The sequence below is a fragment of the Dendronephthya gigantea genome, unplaced genomic scaffold (assembly GCF_004324835.1).
Source record: "Dendronephthya gigantea isolate DGI-Jeju-01 unplaced genomic scaffold, DenGig_1.0 000024F, whole genome shotgun sequence".
NCBI classification, from domain to species: domain Eukaryota; kingdom Metazoa; phylum Cnidaria; class Anthozoa; order Malacalcyonacea; family Nephtheidae; genus Dendronephthya; species Dendronephthya gigantea.
The window spans coordinates 1251221-1266509 of NW_021163034.1; the positions used below are offsets into that span (position 1 = coordinate 1251221).

The 15289-nt window shown below is 37.8% G+C and overlaps 2 protein-coding genes across 2 annotated transcripts; one reads left to right on the forward strand and one right to left on the reverse strand.

Moving 5' to 3' along the window:
• Positions 1-1073: 1073 nt before the first annotated feature.
• LOC114522960 (cytoplasmic polyadenylation element-binding protein 1-like) lies at positions 1074-12306 on the forward strand. The gene is made up of 10 exons (XM_028543747.1): positions 1074-1273; positions 1972-2056; positions 2200-2357; positions 3547-3931; positions 4416-4532; positions 5191-5280; positions 6550-6677; positions 7853-8051; positions 9373-9467; positions 10036-12306. The coding sequence occupies exons 1-10, from the start codon at positions 1259-1261 to the stop codon at positions 10246-10248; spliced, it is 1485 nt and encodes a 494-aa protein (XP_028399548.1). The 5' UTR covers positions 1074-1258; the 3' UTR covers positions 10249-12306.
• A 441-nt stretch (positions 12307-12747) lies between these two features.
• Positions 12748-15264, reverse strand: LOC114522896 (lisH domain-containing protein FOPNL-like). The gene is made up of 6 exons (XM_028543675.1): positions 15228-15264; positions 14901-14989; positions 14548-14656; positions 14385-14469; positions 14099-14211; positions 12748-12979 (listed from the first exon to the last, which is right to left on the reverse strand). The coding sequence occupies exons 1-6, from the start codon at positions 15253-15255 to the stop codon at positions 12918-12920; spliced, it is 486 nt and encodes a 161-aa protein (XP_028399476.1). The 5' UTR covers positions 15256-15264; the 3' UTR covers positions 12748-12917.
• Positions 15265-15289: the final 25 nt, after the last annotated feature.

The following is a 15289-nucleotide window of genomic DNA, read 5'->3' on the forward strand; positions in this document are numbered from 1 at the left end:
CTTGTTTTTATTTTGGGATTTTCACGATAATACGATGGTGATTACCTTTGTGCTTTTCCCGTGAATTGTTAATGCTTTGAGAATGATGAATTGGTACTTTCGATGTGACAGGAACAAGCAAACATGCACAGCGAACCACTTGCTCATCGTCAACAAACTCGCGCACCGAAAACGATGCTATTTGCAAAGACGGGGATAAAATTCCAACCGACTGAAAATGCTAAATACACTTTAAATCTTAAAAAAATATACGTAATAATTCAACCGCAATTCTCCGCCTCGCTCTAAACTGGTTTATCTCAAGAGGTCATATCTCTTTCACAGAAACATTCGGTACGCCGAAATACGTGAAAGTTCTAATAGACAATCATTCATGCACGTGTCTTTCAAGCCTTGATTGCTACCGAATTAAGCTGGCGCCCCACAATACACGTCATGTGTGTTCCACGGAACAGGATTTTACATGTTACTTGTGTACGAACATATAAAAACTGCGCTATCAAATATACCCGACTCTTTAATCTGACTTACCTGCATTTCTGTGGGTATTCTTAGAAAGTTATTTCGACCGAAGTGCGTCTGACGCAAGCTAAACAGGTATATACGAGTGCGCCTTGTTTTGCACTGATGATCAATTTTGAATATCGCATTTTAAAAATTGTACCGGAAGATTGTTGACATAAACGTTGCCCGAATTAGCTCGCGCGTACGTGTTGCGCATTTGGCCAAAACAGCTGCTGATATTTTTACTTTTGCGCGTTTGATGCAAAAATAAACATTGCAGGTAATGGCCAGTGTGTGTATTTAACGTACAATGTCCAATTTTCGTTTTCTGTTGTAGTTTCGGCAATTTGAGAGCACCCATTGTTTGATTGGAGAGCAGGGAAACGATACCAAAAATTGAAATTTACATTTTGCAGTAAGAGTACGAATTTGGAATTGACCTACCTCCTCACTTCCTGTTAGTCATATCGACATCGGTGATTGGCTTTCGCGAACAAAGTTCTTGAATATTGACCAATGACACGCACTTATCTTGCCAAAACAAAGTAGATTTTTTCACACGTGGGATTTATCGCCAGACTGGTTTACTTGCTAAGCTGGTGGTGTTATATAAAGTGTGAGGAATATCGTGGCTTAAATCATGAGAAAGCCTTGGATTCAAACAAGGCTCAGAGACGAGGTACATTGAAACAACTTCGATAATTTACACTTATCTTGGCTCGGCATTAGTAAAGGTTAAACTTCCTATACCATCATGGCATTTATTAAGGTGAGTCACTCGTGACCGTGATTTATATACTGTGTTTACTTGCACTGTTTGTCTGGATAACTCGTTTAAGAATTGTTGTGGATTACTTTAGCTCTGAGTACATAATCTTTACGCTATACAAGCCATTTCTACAGGCTTGTTTGTCGCTTTGAAGGGACTTTACGGCGCTCGTTATAAATAAACGAACAAGAATCGTCACACGTAATATCCTGTCCATAGAGGGTCTTTGCATGTTCGTTTGTACAATTATATTCGCTTTTTCACTGTCAAATTTTATTGTATTGTTGATGACATTTAACAGAACCGCAATTCGTAGGTTTTAGAATGACAAGAAATATAGCTTTAAGGGTTCTTTCAAGTCTGCGTCTGTTTGAAATGTTTGGTCTAAGCAAATAATATATATTCTGTATACATTTACGGACGATTTAAAGCATGCAATCAATTATCCGTTTGCTGAAGTAGCACTGTGTAAGTTCTGAAGAACGAGATTTACAATGAAATGTCATGTCGTATTTTTAGATATATTAACAATTAATTCCTATTGAAACAAACGTCTTTGTCGCATTGCCAAAAGCAAACCGAAAGAGTCCATAAAGCGAAAATATGGATAATTTTCGTTTTGTTCCGCTTTAATTTTCTTTCAAATTTTCCGTTCACTTTGTTTATATTTTATTATCTACGGGTGGTCTTCGTTTTAGACCGACTCTGATGATTCAGGTGTGGACATGTTCACGAACATAAATGCGCTTCTCGAACAAGGATCCGAAACGTCCAAGAGACCAGGTATGTAGGACGATTTTTAGTTCGATGAAATGATGCTTATAATGCATTTTTAACGCAGGAGAGAAAAGTACATAAAAAAGTTTTGCTTCGGCTTGTCCGGAACACCTTGTGACCTTTTAACCTCGCAATTAACGCTCTTTTAGATATTCTAAATGCAAACTGTGGATTTTCGAGCCCCTTTGCTCCGGGTTCGTTTTCAAGTCCTCAACCAAGTAATGGCTGGTCATCGTTTCCTCCGACGCCGACCAGTTCGAGATCTTGCAGTCCTGTTGAAGACGAGCTTCGTCTCGAAGCTATCATGGTATGTTTGATTCATATTTTGCCTGTGTATATTTTGTAAATAATTATAATAGTCGCTAATAGCCGAGAACAATGAAAACTTGCATGTAACTAATTTACCTTTGTTATTAATTTTCCACTGCGCGTACAAATGCAAAACTTCCTTCCCCTTGTTTTTATAAAGGAAGTCGCTTCTTTTTTTTCCCTTTAATGTATTTTGCTCTCTGTCAAAAGATGGTTTTTCGAAAGATTGCAGCAACTTATTAAAAAAGAGTAGAATTTCTGAAAAGGTTTTAAATACGAAGTATGTTTTGTGTATAAATGTTGGTTCAAGTACACCAATATCGCTAGTGTTGAATAAATGAATAATAAATAAATACAAATATAGTCTTGTTGACTGTTCGGTTTAGATTGAAAATATAAAGTTTACCCCTGTGCGTTTTATCGAGGTTTAACAGCAACTATAAGAACAATATTTTTGTTGTGGAGCATTCGGCCGGCTTTTCGACAGTAAAAAAGTGAAAGCGATCGCAATGACGCGATACGGTCAAGACGATGTGTTTGGGGTAAATATTCCACATTTTTCAACGCTTCGCTAAATTTTTAGTTAATATTGGCCTTTTCTACGTATGCTAAACAGATGAAGTGGGGTCTTGGTGAACAAAAAATTGTATCTTTAAGCAAATCGCCAAGCTTTTTTCCGTACATTTATAATAAGATATCAGTGTTAGTTCGTTGACCGGACCGCGTTAATCTGCCAATGAAGGTCATTATGGCCTTTTTTGTGTGCCATTACAGACTGTCTGAATGCCTTTATTTGTGTTATGTCTCTCATTTCCGTAAACACTCTCTCATTATATATTATACACTTGTGTTTAGACATCCCCACCTCTAATTATATATTATGCACTTGTGTTTAGACACCCCCACTTCCCATTTATCGGAGGGGGTGACCCTGATCTGAGCCTATTCACTGGATTCAGTGACGGATTTTGAGGTCACAATTTTTTTAACCCAATCAGATTAATAAATCTGAACAAATCTGGATAAATTTTTATCTGGAAAAAAGTATTTTTTAACAGCTGCTATGCTAGTTTTTTAAAGGTGGAGACTTCTTACACCCCTTTATATTTCCTAGAATACTTATCCCTACTTCACTATAGATAGAGGATAGTTTAGTTGAAGTCTTCTCATCTCATTTTTTTTCACAGGGTAGAAATCTAATATCCAGGATGAATTGCCCGACAGCATGTCAATCCATGGGTGGATGGATTACCCCTCCTGGCAGCTTACCTCCAACACCACCCACCTTCTCCCCACTCTCACCGGCCTCTGCAGAGTTGGACCACTCCATGGTGTTCGGCTTTCCCGGCTCGTTCATTCCTCGTCACACTGTGATGCCTTCCACCCACCAATGCCAACACCTTGAGGAACAGCAGCAGTCGTTGGGCAGCCCCGAGAATGGTCCATTGTCTCCAATGTCTACTGCAAACCTGCTGATGGACAGACGATGGGGGTTCACACCAAACTCTAACACAGGAATTTCTCCAATGCAGCAGGATATAAGACAAGCCATTCTCCAACAGGCTGCTGCTTGTAAGTTTGTTTTTAAAATTAACTTGTTGTACAAGTACCTTGGGGTTTGGGTGCCTTGGGGTTTGGGTGCCTTGGGGTTTGGGTGTCTTGGAATGTGGGTGCCTTTGGGTGTGGGTACCTTGGAATGTGGGTACCTTGGGGTGTGTGTACTTTGGAATGTGGGTTCTTGTGGTGTGTGTACCTTGGAATGTGGGTACCTTGGGGTGTGTGTAGCTTGGAATGTGGGTACCTTGGAGTGTGTGTACCTTGGAATGTGGGTACCTTGGGGTGTGTGTACCTTGGAATGTGGGTACCTTGGGGTGTGGGGTTACCTTGGGGTGTGGGTAAACTAGAAGGTAACCTTATTCTACCAGAACATCTTATCTAAAAAACTCCCAGAAAAAAGCCCTGCTATATAGCAGTTTTGTTTCCCCAACTGCTTGCATTTTATGATGGTATACACCTGCAGTTTAAACCACTGACAAGCCAACCATTTATGCTTCAGCAACCAGCAACGAAGTGACATACACCTGGAGTGGACAGCTTCCTCCTCGTCACTACAAGAACCCAACATACTCTACAAAGGTGTTTCTAGGAGGTGTTCCTTGGGATATAACAGAAAGTATGTATTACTAGGCTACGAAATAAGTTATAACAAATTAATGATAGTGTACATTAATAGAAATTATAAAGCCGTGTTTAAAACCCTAAAATGTAAGTCAGCACAGTCAAGTCAGTTAAACTAATATGCAGAAATTTGTTGTTTAAACTATAAAAACCACTATAAACCAAGGTAAACGTGTGCCCACAAACTCCATATTCAAGCGTGTTTCAAAAAAGTCTTTATCTTGTATTGTTTTGACTGCTTGTTCCCATGATCCTAGGAGAAATTTCTCTAGCAAATATATTATTTCAGCTCAGACCTCCGTCGTAAATTGATAGTGTCAGTGAAAGGAAATCAATCGCCTGAAAATTATATCTTGCATGTTACCCAGCATCGTTTCATCTCGCAGCGTTTAAAGTAGTCTGCACTGAGTGCTTAAGCAAAAAAAGTTGAGGAAAATATTTTACGTGAGAGTAGCAGTAAGCAGTTCTTTTAGTGAACAATTAACTGACATTAAACATTAAATTATCATAATGTTATGCGGCGAAAAAGATCTTTTCGACTCATGGCCAAATTCTATAATTTACTGCAAACCCAGCGTATTAAATTCGGCGCTGGCTTTGCCCATGTCTCTCGGATTGCTGACGCTATAGACTTGATATTGTGTGTTTTTTAGGTACTCTTATTCAGTCGTTCAAACCATTTGGCAATGTCCGCATTGAATGGCCGGGAAAAGAAGGAAGACATGCTGTTAACCCTCCCAAAGGTGAATAAATTCTCTCGTGTATTCCATGAAGTTGCATGCATGTAGGCCGAACGATTCCTTTTTCCCCTGATCTCAATAATTCTTATGCCACTGGCACTGACACGATGGATGCGGCGTCACATCCTGGCGCCAGATAAATAATTCAAATACGGCTTTTCCTTTTTTGGCCCACGTAAACACCGTCTCAAATCAACGTCAAAACTGTAAATATTTAAAGAAACGCAAACCTATCGATGAAAGTAAACCGTCTTGCGTAAGTTGTGTATAATAAATTAGCCGAACTCATTGTCCTAAGTAGTTGCCACCAGTTTTGCCTTCTTGAACATGTCAAAATACAAAATGATCGTGTGTAGCTATGATGACTCAGGAGAATTTACATTGCTGTGGTGCTTTACTCTCGCCCTGTCTCCGAGTTGTCTAAACACGTTTGTATATATGTTGCCTTTGAAAAGAAACATGTGAAGAGATTGTTTTTGTATACATTTTAGTCCTTATTTGTTTAGTTAAGTTTTAAATAATAGGAAATCGGTTAAAAACATTTATAATTTCTCGTGAATTGACTTCGAAGAAGGCATGCTTGAGAACGTAGTCGTAGAAGCTGCAAAATGATGAGCAACTTATCCTCAGATATTTCTATTCTCGTTTATGGAAATTTGTAGCACACATTTCACGGCTTTTATACTTCATGAAGCATTCATCGACCGAGGGCGGTTTCCACTAGACGGAACTTTTTTAACGAACGAAAATTTTCGCTTCATTTTCTCTTCAATCCGTCAGTAGCGGGTTTTGCAGAGTTGCAAACCGAGTTCAACGTTCCTCCGGGTAGGATTTCAAGTTTTGAAAACTTTCCTCAAAATGACGTCAGGTGCCAAGCAGCGTTATGTAATATTGCATGGTTTTTTGGTACATAATATACATGCATGTGATTAATTCGAGTGAACATTCGGCTTTGAACCTTTCTCGCAAACCTCATTTAAAGTAAACGTTACGGGTGATACCCGTGTGCCCACAGATTTTTTGCCAGTCCAGCGGATTGCCTTGACCGGGCACAATTGAAAAGAAAATGTGGCGAAAATCATCTTTCGATCAAAAAATTCCTTTACGTAGTGAATTTACTTCACGAGTTCGGCCACTCATAATCACGTGCCTGTCCTTTGCGTTTCCTTTATATAATATAAATTCCCTAAAGGCCAAACCAATGGGGTGACCTATTCTTTTTATCCTGGTACATCTTATGCTGAAATGTTCATTGTTCTACACGATTTATAGGTTACGTGTATCTGGTGTTCGACTCTGAAAAATCCATCAAAGCGTTACTCTCGTCTTGTACCCAAGATTGCAGTAATGGAGGCGATTGGTACTTTCAATTGTCTAGCAGGCGCATCCGATGCAAGGAAGTAAGTGCTCCATCATGTCTACTTACATTTCCTGCACTCATTCTCGATTTTCAGCAGTGAACTGTAATAAAACCTGGAACGCTAACTCCTATGGTTCAGCGTGATATTAGGCTGAAGCCAAAAATTGAGGCAGCAAAAACTGAGTTGTTGACTCTGTTTCTCGTTCGATTTTTATAAAAATTAGCAAATGATTGTATTTTACATAGTTCTACGTAGGTAATCACTCTCTACATCTGTCTCAAACGTTTAAAATCTTAAAAAACTACCTTCAAGTTTGGCTTCAAAGATGGCGGCCAAGTTAGCGTTCCAGGTTTTATTACAGCTCACTGATATTGAGGCTCAAAAGTCCATGTTTTTACCAACGCTCCAACCTTCTTGCTTTTGAGTTAACAACAGAGAATGTTACATTACAATCCCCTCCCCCACCCCTATACAGCAAGATTTGTACATCAACGTTATCTCGGTCTTGTTCAATAATAGGATCATCCATATTAGGATTATCGTCTAACGGCCGGTTGTTCAAAAGCCGGTCGGCGGCTTGACCCTGCTGGATCACTGCTAATCCACAACTCAAACTTTCCATCAGTTTATTAGTATATTAAGTTGAGTAGATTGTTCCAGAAATTCTTCCCCAGGTTCAAAAGAGATTTCATTTTCCGAATTATCGAACAGAGCAACCACCATAAATATTCATCAACAAAATATAATAAAATATAAACCAGGCTTAGCGCGCTATTTGAGATTTAAAAAAATTACCCCAGATGTAAACATCGACTTGTACGGCACTCATACGGAAGAAACTAAGTCGCTAGTTTCGTACAATGAAACAGTTTCGTTCGGGAAAAACTTTCGTATGTCCTCGCTTAAAAGCGACCAGGGACCGGTCGTCAAAAGACCAAAGCTCTACATGAAATTGTGAGGCGAAATCGCCCCCACCTAATACTACGATTCACACGAGCGATTTTCGCTGTGATTTAAGGTGCGATTTCTGACAGATGTGATCGAGTGGATAAGTTACGGACGTTCAAATAAGGGCACTTATGGACAGAACTTTCATATAACTATTCCCTCGTTTCCATCTGTTACAAAATCGCACTAAAAATTGCTGCACAAAAAATACAAGGGTGAACGGACTTTAATTGTCGAGTTTGTTTTTTTTCGTCCATCGTGTTAAGGTTCAGGTGATCCCGTGGGTGTTGGTCGACAGCAATTACGTTTGCGGCCGTTACCAGAAGCTTGATCCAAGTAAGACTGTGTTTGTTGGAGGCTTACATGGAATGCTTAATGCCGAGGGTCTCGCCCACATCATGCAAGATCTCTTTGGCGGTGTCGTGTACGCGGGAATTGATACAGATAAACATAAGTATCCAATAGGTAGGTGCTGTTGACCATATTGAAAAAGCTCGCCTTGTGTCGATCAAAAATATAATTCTTTGGGAATCGGTTTTGATAGCAATAAAAAAATGTATTTTCATGTAGCATTAATGGAGTATAAATTGACTATATTCACCCGACGAACTTTTGTGTCAGCAAGGTGAAGTTTTCTCATAACATGTGAAATTTTCTTGCCGTCATAGCTCTGATTATGACTTTGCATATAAAGAAGAACTCGCCAATAACTTTGGAAAAAATTCAAATCGTCACACATGTTGTGACCTTTTTTATCGTGGTGAATTCCACCCGGATGTATTTACCGTTTTCTGTCTTAGTCTTTGTGGTATCCGTGCATGAGCATGGAACGAAATCGATTCTAGATCTTACGTAAATCCACTTTCCACAAAATTACCTCGTTTTTATGTGAAACACTAACTCGTGTTTCGTGCTCAATACGGTTGAAAATCACCCCATTCGGGATTAGGATTTTTGCAAGTAACAAACTAGGGCCACTCGGCTAGGAAAACATAGGAATATCTTTCTTTATCTTGCCTTGTCATAAATAACATGTTATTAGGGGCTAAAGGGAACTAGTCGCTACGGTCTTTTCCGTTTAAACCTGATAATTAATTCTGCGTAAATTCACTCAAATATACAAGGCAGCAGCAAGTTAGAATGTTCAACATTTCGAAAAGTTAAAAATGAAAGAATATGGGGTCAGAAACGAGACAAATCATTTTAAATACATCAGCGTAAATCTTATAAAAAAGTGTTTGGTGTTTGTGAATTCAAGGGGGCGTTTAAAAATTCCTTGTGAATGTGTAGTGAAGATTACCAATGCTCCTTGAGGCTATTTTTTTGTTTTTCAAAATTTAGTTGCATTGTGTCTGTGCTAGTTTAAATTGTGCCAACATTTAACGAGAACCCTGCAAATTGATCCATCTACGAATTGAGAACACTTTATATCTGCGAACGCTTTTAACATTTTTAATTTGAATGTTTATCGGAAAAACCTGAGATTCAATTCTGCTATAAATGCTTTTCCTTCTGCCAAACGCGTTCTTCCTCGCTTTCTTCAAGGACACGAGTCTTGAGGGAATCAATCTAAAGCCGGTTTACACTGGCGAATTTATTGGCGCGAACAGATGAAAAGTAGGAAGCGATCCCACTTTTTTCGCGGCGAATTCTTTCGCAAACCAATCACATCACCGGATTTCAGATATCGCTTCGCGTCGCGCGAATAAATTTGCCTAGTGAAACACGGGCTTAAATCCTGCAATTTTATTCGACGCGCGAATTCATAGCTTTTATTCTCATTTAGGTTCAGGTCGTGTGACGTTTAACAATCACAAAAGTTACATGAAAGCTGTTTGTGCTGGCTTCATAGAGTTAAAGACGCCGAAATTCACAAAGAAAGTAAGGAATTGCAATGAACTAAAATCCTTTCAACCTTAATTAATATATAAGATTAATAATGAGGCGAATGGAGCCTCGGGTATTTTGTCTCTTACAGTCGCTTAGCATGCACGGAAATGCCTTAAATAATATTTTAAATAATAATATTAAACTCTCGCCCGCTAGGCTAGGATTTGTGGATGAAGGGAAGAATTTTGGTGTGTATTTGTTTTAACGTCTCAACACTTCGGGCTATCAATTATTTTTATCACGTAAAAACGTCATTGGCGTCAGCTATTGTTGGGTTACAATATAATCTTGGAATTTGTTACTTAGAACTTGCCGTTCACAATTATGGCAAAGACCAAAAAATTGAGTCTTTAAATATCGCAAGTGCTTTAAAATAATAGTTTTACCAAAATCCTATTGAGCACATTTTGCGTGCCTAAGGCATTGTTGACTCGGAAATACAAGATTCTGATTGGCCCATTCTATCACCATTCTAATTACATTTTTATACAACCAGCCTCTGATCTTTATGCTTCTGCTGAATGGACATCTAACGAAGCGCTTATTCTTAATCTCGCAGGTTCAAGTCGATCCTTATCTAGAAGATTCAATATGCGGTACCTGTCACACGAACCCAGGCCCATATTTTTGTCGCGAGCTGTCTTGCTTCAAATACTATTGCCGCTCATGTTGGCAATGGCATCATTCTATCGAAGGATTACGTCATCACAAACCCAAGACTCGTACCAGTAAAACCGCGTCGAGCACTACGATTGGCCTGTTTGGATTCTGAACTTGTGTCCGGCTGAAGAAGACGACAGATGTGTACCCTCGTGTACTCGACCATTCTGAAAAGGTGGGTCTGTGATTTCCCGGCAACACTCCTGATTATCCCCTGATGTATGTGAATATCAACCGTAAATGTTCTTAGATATCCCATCGTCTTGATTGAGTGCATTATTACTGATTGCTTTGACGTGTTTTTATTTACGTGTGTCACTTTTCGTCGTGAAGCGTGCGTGACCGTTTGATTTTGCGTGCGGGCTGTGCGGGCTGTATTGCCCATCGTTAAAACACGTGACTCGTACCAACACATGTTAATTCTACTATTTTCTTCTGGCTAAAGATCGTATTTGGCTGAACTTATTTTACATACGAGCAATCATTTGCAAAATTTAAAACTGAAACGTTTTGAAATATGCACGCTTTTCAATTTTTCTCTTCCGAGAAATGACGCAATCTGAAGAACACGCAATGCAATTTGATATATTTTTAGTTCTATTTTTGTATCCTTTTTTGTGGGATCTCGACCGTTTCCAAAGTTTGGAAGCCGTCTTTGTTTATTTTGGTGAATATTATAGTTTTCTTAAAGTTAGCAAGACTTTTCATTTTCTTTTTAACTTTCCTAATAATTAAATTATATTTGTGCGTGATATATCTTCCGCGTGTGGGACGTCATATAATACAAATATAGCGTCCCATTTTTAGCAGTTTTGCATGGAATGACAGAACCTTGTCTGTCGTTCGAGAGTTTTGTTAAATAGTTTGTAATTTTTTATACTATATTCACTTACTGCTATCTTTTGACAAGCATGTTTTGATGTGAAAAAAAACCTGGAAAAAATATTCTAAAAAAACTCTGATATTATATAGTGTTTTAAAGATTACGCGTGACTTTTAAAGATTTGAACATTGTTATTTATATTTCTATTTAGAGTCTGAATAATTTATTGTTATTAACTAATATATTAACTTGAGTGAGTGGCCATGATGGTAGAAGTTGATTATTATCAAGTCGAAAATTCATCGAAGTTGAGTGCATGTTATTAGAGTAATCATGGAGCATCTCAAAACGATATTCGATTGTATTTCCGCCGTGGGAACAGAAAAAAGTGGGATATTACAGTTTCAAAAAATTGTAGTTTTCGCGTTTAAAAAAAATTAACAAAACCTCAGAATTGCCTGTTATTAATAATATTCCTGACCAAACAAGATACGCTAAGTTGCAATACTCCATTTAATGTTTATCTAATTTTTGATAGACAATTCCCAATTATTGATTTATTCACTCAAAGCGGTTAAAGTTTTCTTACAGCGACTGGCTTAGTATCGTTAATACAATATCCTGATATTAGGATATTGTGCATGTAGCAAGATCGTATATTCCCTATTGTATTTCCGTATTTTCTCCCTTTTCGCTATTCAATTCGGTATGACATTATTCTTAGCTTTTATTTTCCAATTGAAAAGTGTCGAAATATATCATCTTTCGTTCAAAGCTAAAGAGCATAGGTAATTTTTGGTAATTTTGACATGAAATAAAAATAGTTTTTTCTGTATGCAACAAAACCTGTTAAAAGTAATTCAAAGCATTATATAAATGCGGTTTCCATTTTAGTGCAAATTATCTTCGATCGGTTTTTTCCGGTTTTTGAAATGGGTTAAATTAAATGAAACTAATGCATAATTAAATGTGATTGATTTTACTGATCTAAAATTACCTGGATACGGCAACGATAGCCATAAAAGTAATGAATTCCTGGAGACAAATTGAAGAGAATTAATTCATCGCAAAGTCCAAGAAAAAGAAGCTTTATCCAGTGTAATTTTAAGATCAGCGGACTGACTACCTGTTTCAAAAGAACCGTTGCAAAAAATCGATCGAAATTGAAATCGCCTGTATTACGTCATAGCCACTCACTTAGAAATAGTAATTTTGAGTATATTGTAGTGTGTACAATGAAAATAAGTAAAAATTGAAACTGAGCGATATTTTATAAGAACTTATTCATTTCGAGTTCTTCTCGAGTACAAGATATAAACTGATATCATAGAAGCAAAATAAAACATTAAAAACTCTTTTTGTGTTGTTTTTGGTAGTGAAAGGAAGATAGTTTGCAGAGCCCAGCTACCTATTAGCCCAGTTGTATAAAAAGGTATAGTGAGCTTTTATGTCTAGCATCAGATCAGAATCGCCTGATAGTTCTTAACAGTTTTAAACCGGCTCTTGGAGAGGGTAGAAACTCCGCAACCGTAGGTATTGAAAATCGAGGAACACCATGAGCTAACATGGCGCTGGGCAACTGGACTATGCATAGAGATCAGCGTTTTGCACCCGATATCACAGCTTTACATGTTCATACCCTTGTCCAGGCTCCACCATTTCCCCCAGATTTACGCATGTTTAACAAACATTTCTACACACTTTCTATTTTGCCAGTCTTAAGCAATTTGTTTTAATATGCATTAAAATACGGTGGATGAGTAATTTATTTATCTAAATATATTTTGCACAGTTGAATAAATACAGTGGGGATATACCAGATTCACATCAATTTTTCATTACATGCAAAGCTTTGCTTCGTTTTTGACGGATTTCGAGCACGACAAATTGTGAATATTTTCCTAAGCATGTTATATTGGTCCAGGCTTACAAGGTCTATGCCACTCGAACGGATCATGTCACCTTTTTCCACTGGTTATACTGATCGAAGCTGGTTTACGAGGGTGATGGTCTTCGTTATCTAAAAATGATAAAACCTTTTGTCGAATGTGGTATATAACAACTGCCTAAAATAGGCAAACCAGTTGACCCGAGGAAAGCTGACTTCTGAAATGAAATTGATGTTGAGCACAAGATTTCATGCGCCTAATACTAAAAATTCAATTTTACGCACTGTTGTTTGCGCACTGAAATATGCACAGTGCAGAGCCTTTCAAATCAGAACAATGGAAATAATTGCGCACGGTAGCCTCTTGGGAGATGCCCTATCATGCATAAACTAAACGGAGACAAAAGACGTCTTCAAAGCCCCAGAGAAAGCTTTTCTTCTGTGTTTATGCAAATCTCGCTTTCATAGCGAAGCTGGAAGCTTAATGACTTCTGCTAAAAGTTGTTCGAGCGTAGACAGTAACATCATGTAGAGCAATAAACAGCCAAAGAGGCATCGAATTCGTTTTTCTATTGCAATAAGCGAACAAAAGTCGATGCAGGTGAGATGGATTACATACCAGGAATCGATACACGCCATCTGAATTTAATATATATCGAGGTAGAACAAGAAAAGGTAAATCGACGGCTGAGATAATCGCATTGCTCAACAAGGTCATGAAGGAATTATCTCGAACGAGACGAAACATAACTTTGTGAATGAAGACTTCACAAGAGCTTTACTATAATTCTTGTTTTTCATCAACACAAAATGCAAAGAACGTGGCCGTGTTGCAGGTATTTTCACCATTTAAATTTTGTTCAAATTATCATCAGTCGAGCATGATTTAACTGCTCCAAACATATAGTCTTTGATGAAAGACACACATCTTTGTTGTCGAGACGCAAAGAAGTAAGCCAGCTCTGTTTTATACCAAACCATGCGAAATCGAACAACTATCACAAAAAATTTCACTATTGCTGCAGAGCGAAACGCGATAATAAACGATGAATCATTGAATGTCCTTTATCGAGTCGATAAAGTATATTCAGAAAGTACATACAATTTACAGTTTGATCTACGAAAAACGATGTGAATATCGCCCCAGCAGACTAAAGTTCTGAGTTAGGATGGGACTTGCAAATTTTGCAAACTTTTACAATCCTAAAACTGCTTATAGTTTTTGGTCATTTGTAAATATTTTATACTTACAATCTGATTTGGGGTAAATGTCGTCGCTATGGTTAACCCGAGCTGTTGGTTGAAACTCGTTTCTCGAGCGATTTCCCTTCATGAAATGAGCCAACATTCCGTACAACAAAGGCCTGCGGAAAGAAACACCGGCAAAGTGAAAGAGCTGAGTTCGCTATATAGAAAATGCTAAGCGATAATGCACGACTTCGCGATAGCTTTTAATTAGAGTAGGACGAAGAAGAGCTTGGTAAATTTTTAGACGTGGGAATTGTCTGTGCAACAACTATAATTCTCTACAACTTACACTGAAGTAGTCCCATTATCTTCGGTTATATTTAGTTCTTTTGCGAGAAATTGATGATCCAGCGGTTCTTTTGGCTGTCCACTTTCTTTGTTTAAAAAAATAATTTTGTAATGGCCAAAAAGTGAAACTTCTAAAGCAAGCACATATACACCTTGTCTCTCACCTGTCATCAAAACTGACAATGTGTATTTATATTTGTTGAACTCTAAGTACTCGCGGATTAATTCATTCATTAACATGTTCTCGTTTGAAAGACTGGGCTTCTCTTCGTTCTGAATAAATTTCAAGAAAAAATAGCTTTCCTTTCGAAAATGAGCTACAATGTTTATATAGTTATAACGTATGGTCTTTAATCGACCAACTTCGGTTACATTTACATTTACAGGAAAATGGTGATAAGCACTGGATAAGCAAGGCTACCAATAGAGTATAATACATTTATCTCTACAATATTAACACAGTATTCGCATTCACACTTAACACGAAATGCCAGCATTTTATCTGGTAAAAACTTGCCTGGTCATCCAAAGCATTGAAGACTTCTGCCCTGATTCTAGCTTTTATTTGACCAAGAACACCACGATGTTCGAGAGTCTCCTTTAAAACTATTAACATGTGAACGTCAAAAATACAGAAAAGGCCAAAGCGCAATTGGTCGCTAATGTGAGTAATGTCTACCTCTACCTACTTGAATTGTACTCCACTAAAGCGATTTGAAATAAATAAATTGCACACTAACATAAAATAATATTGGGACATAGAGATTCATTTATCTAGACCTGGTATAGTGGTATTCCATTTTAGCATAAAATAGAAAAAAGATACAAACGATCAATCATTTACCGTCTTTCAAGTCCTCTGCAGTCGCCATCTTGAAACGTTTTAGAGATTATTACAGACGATAT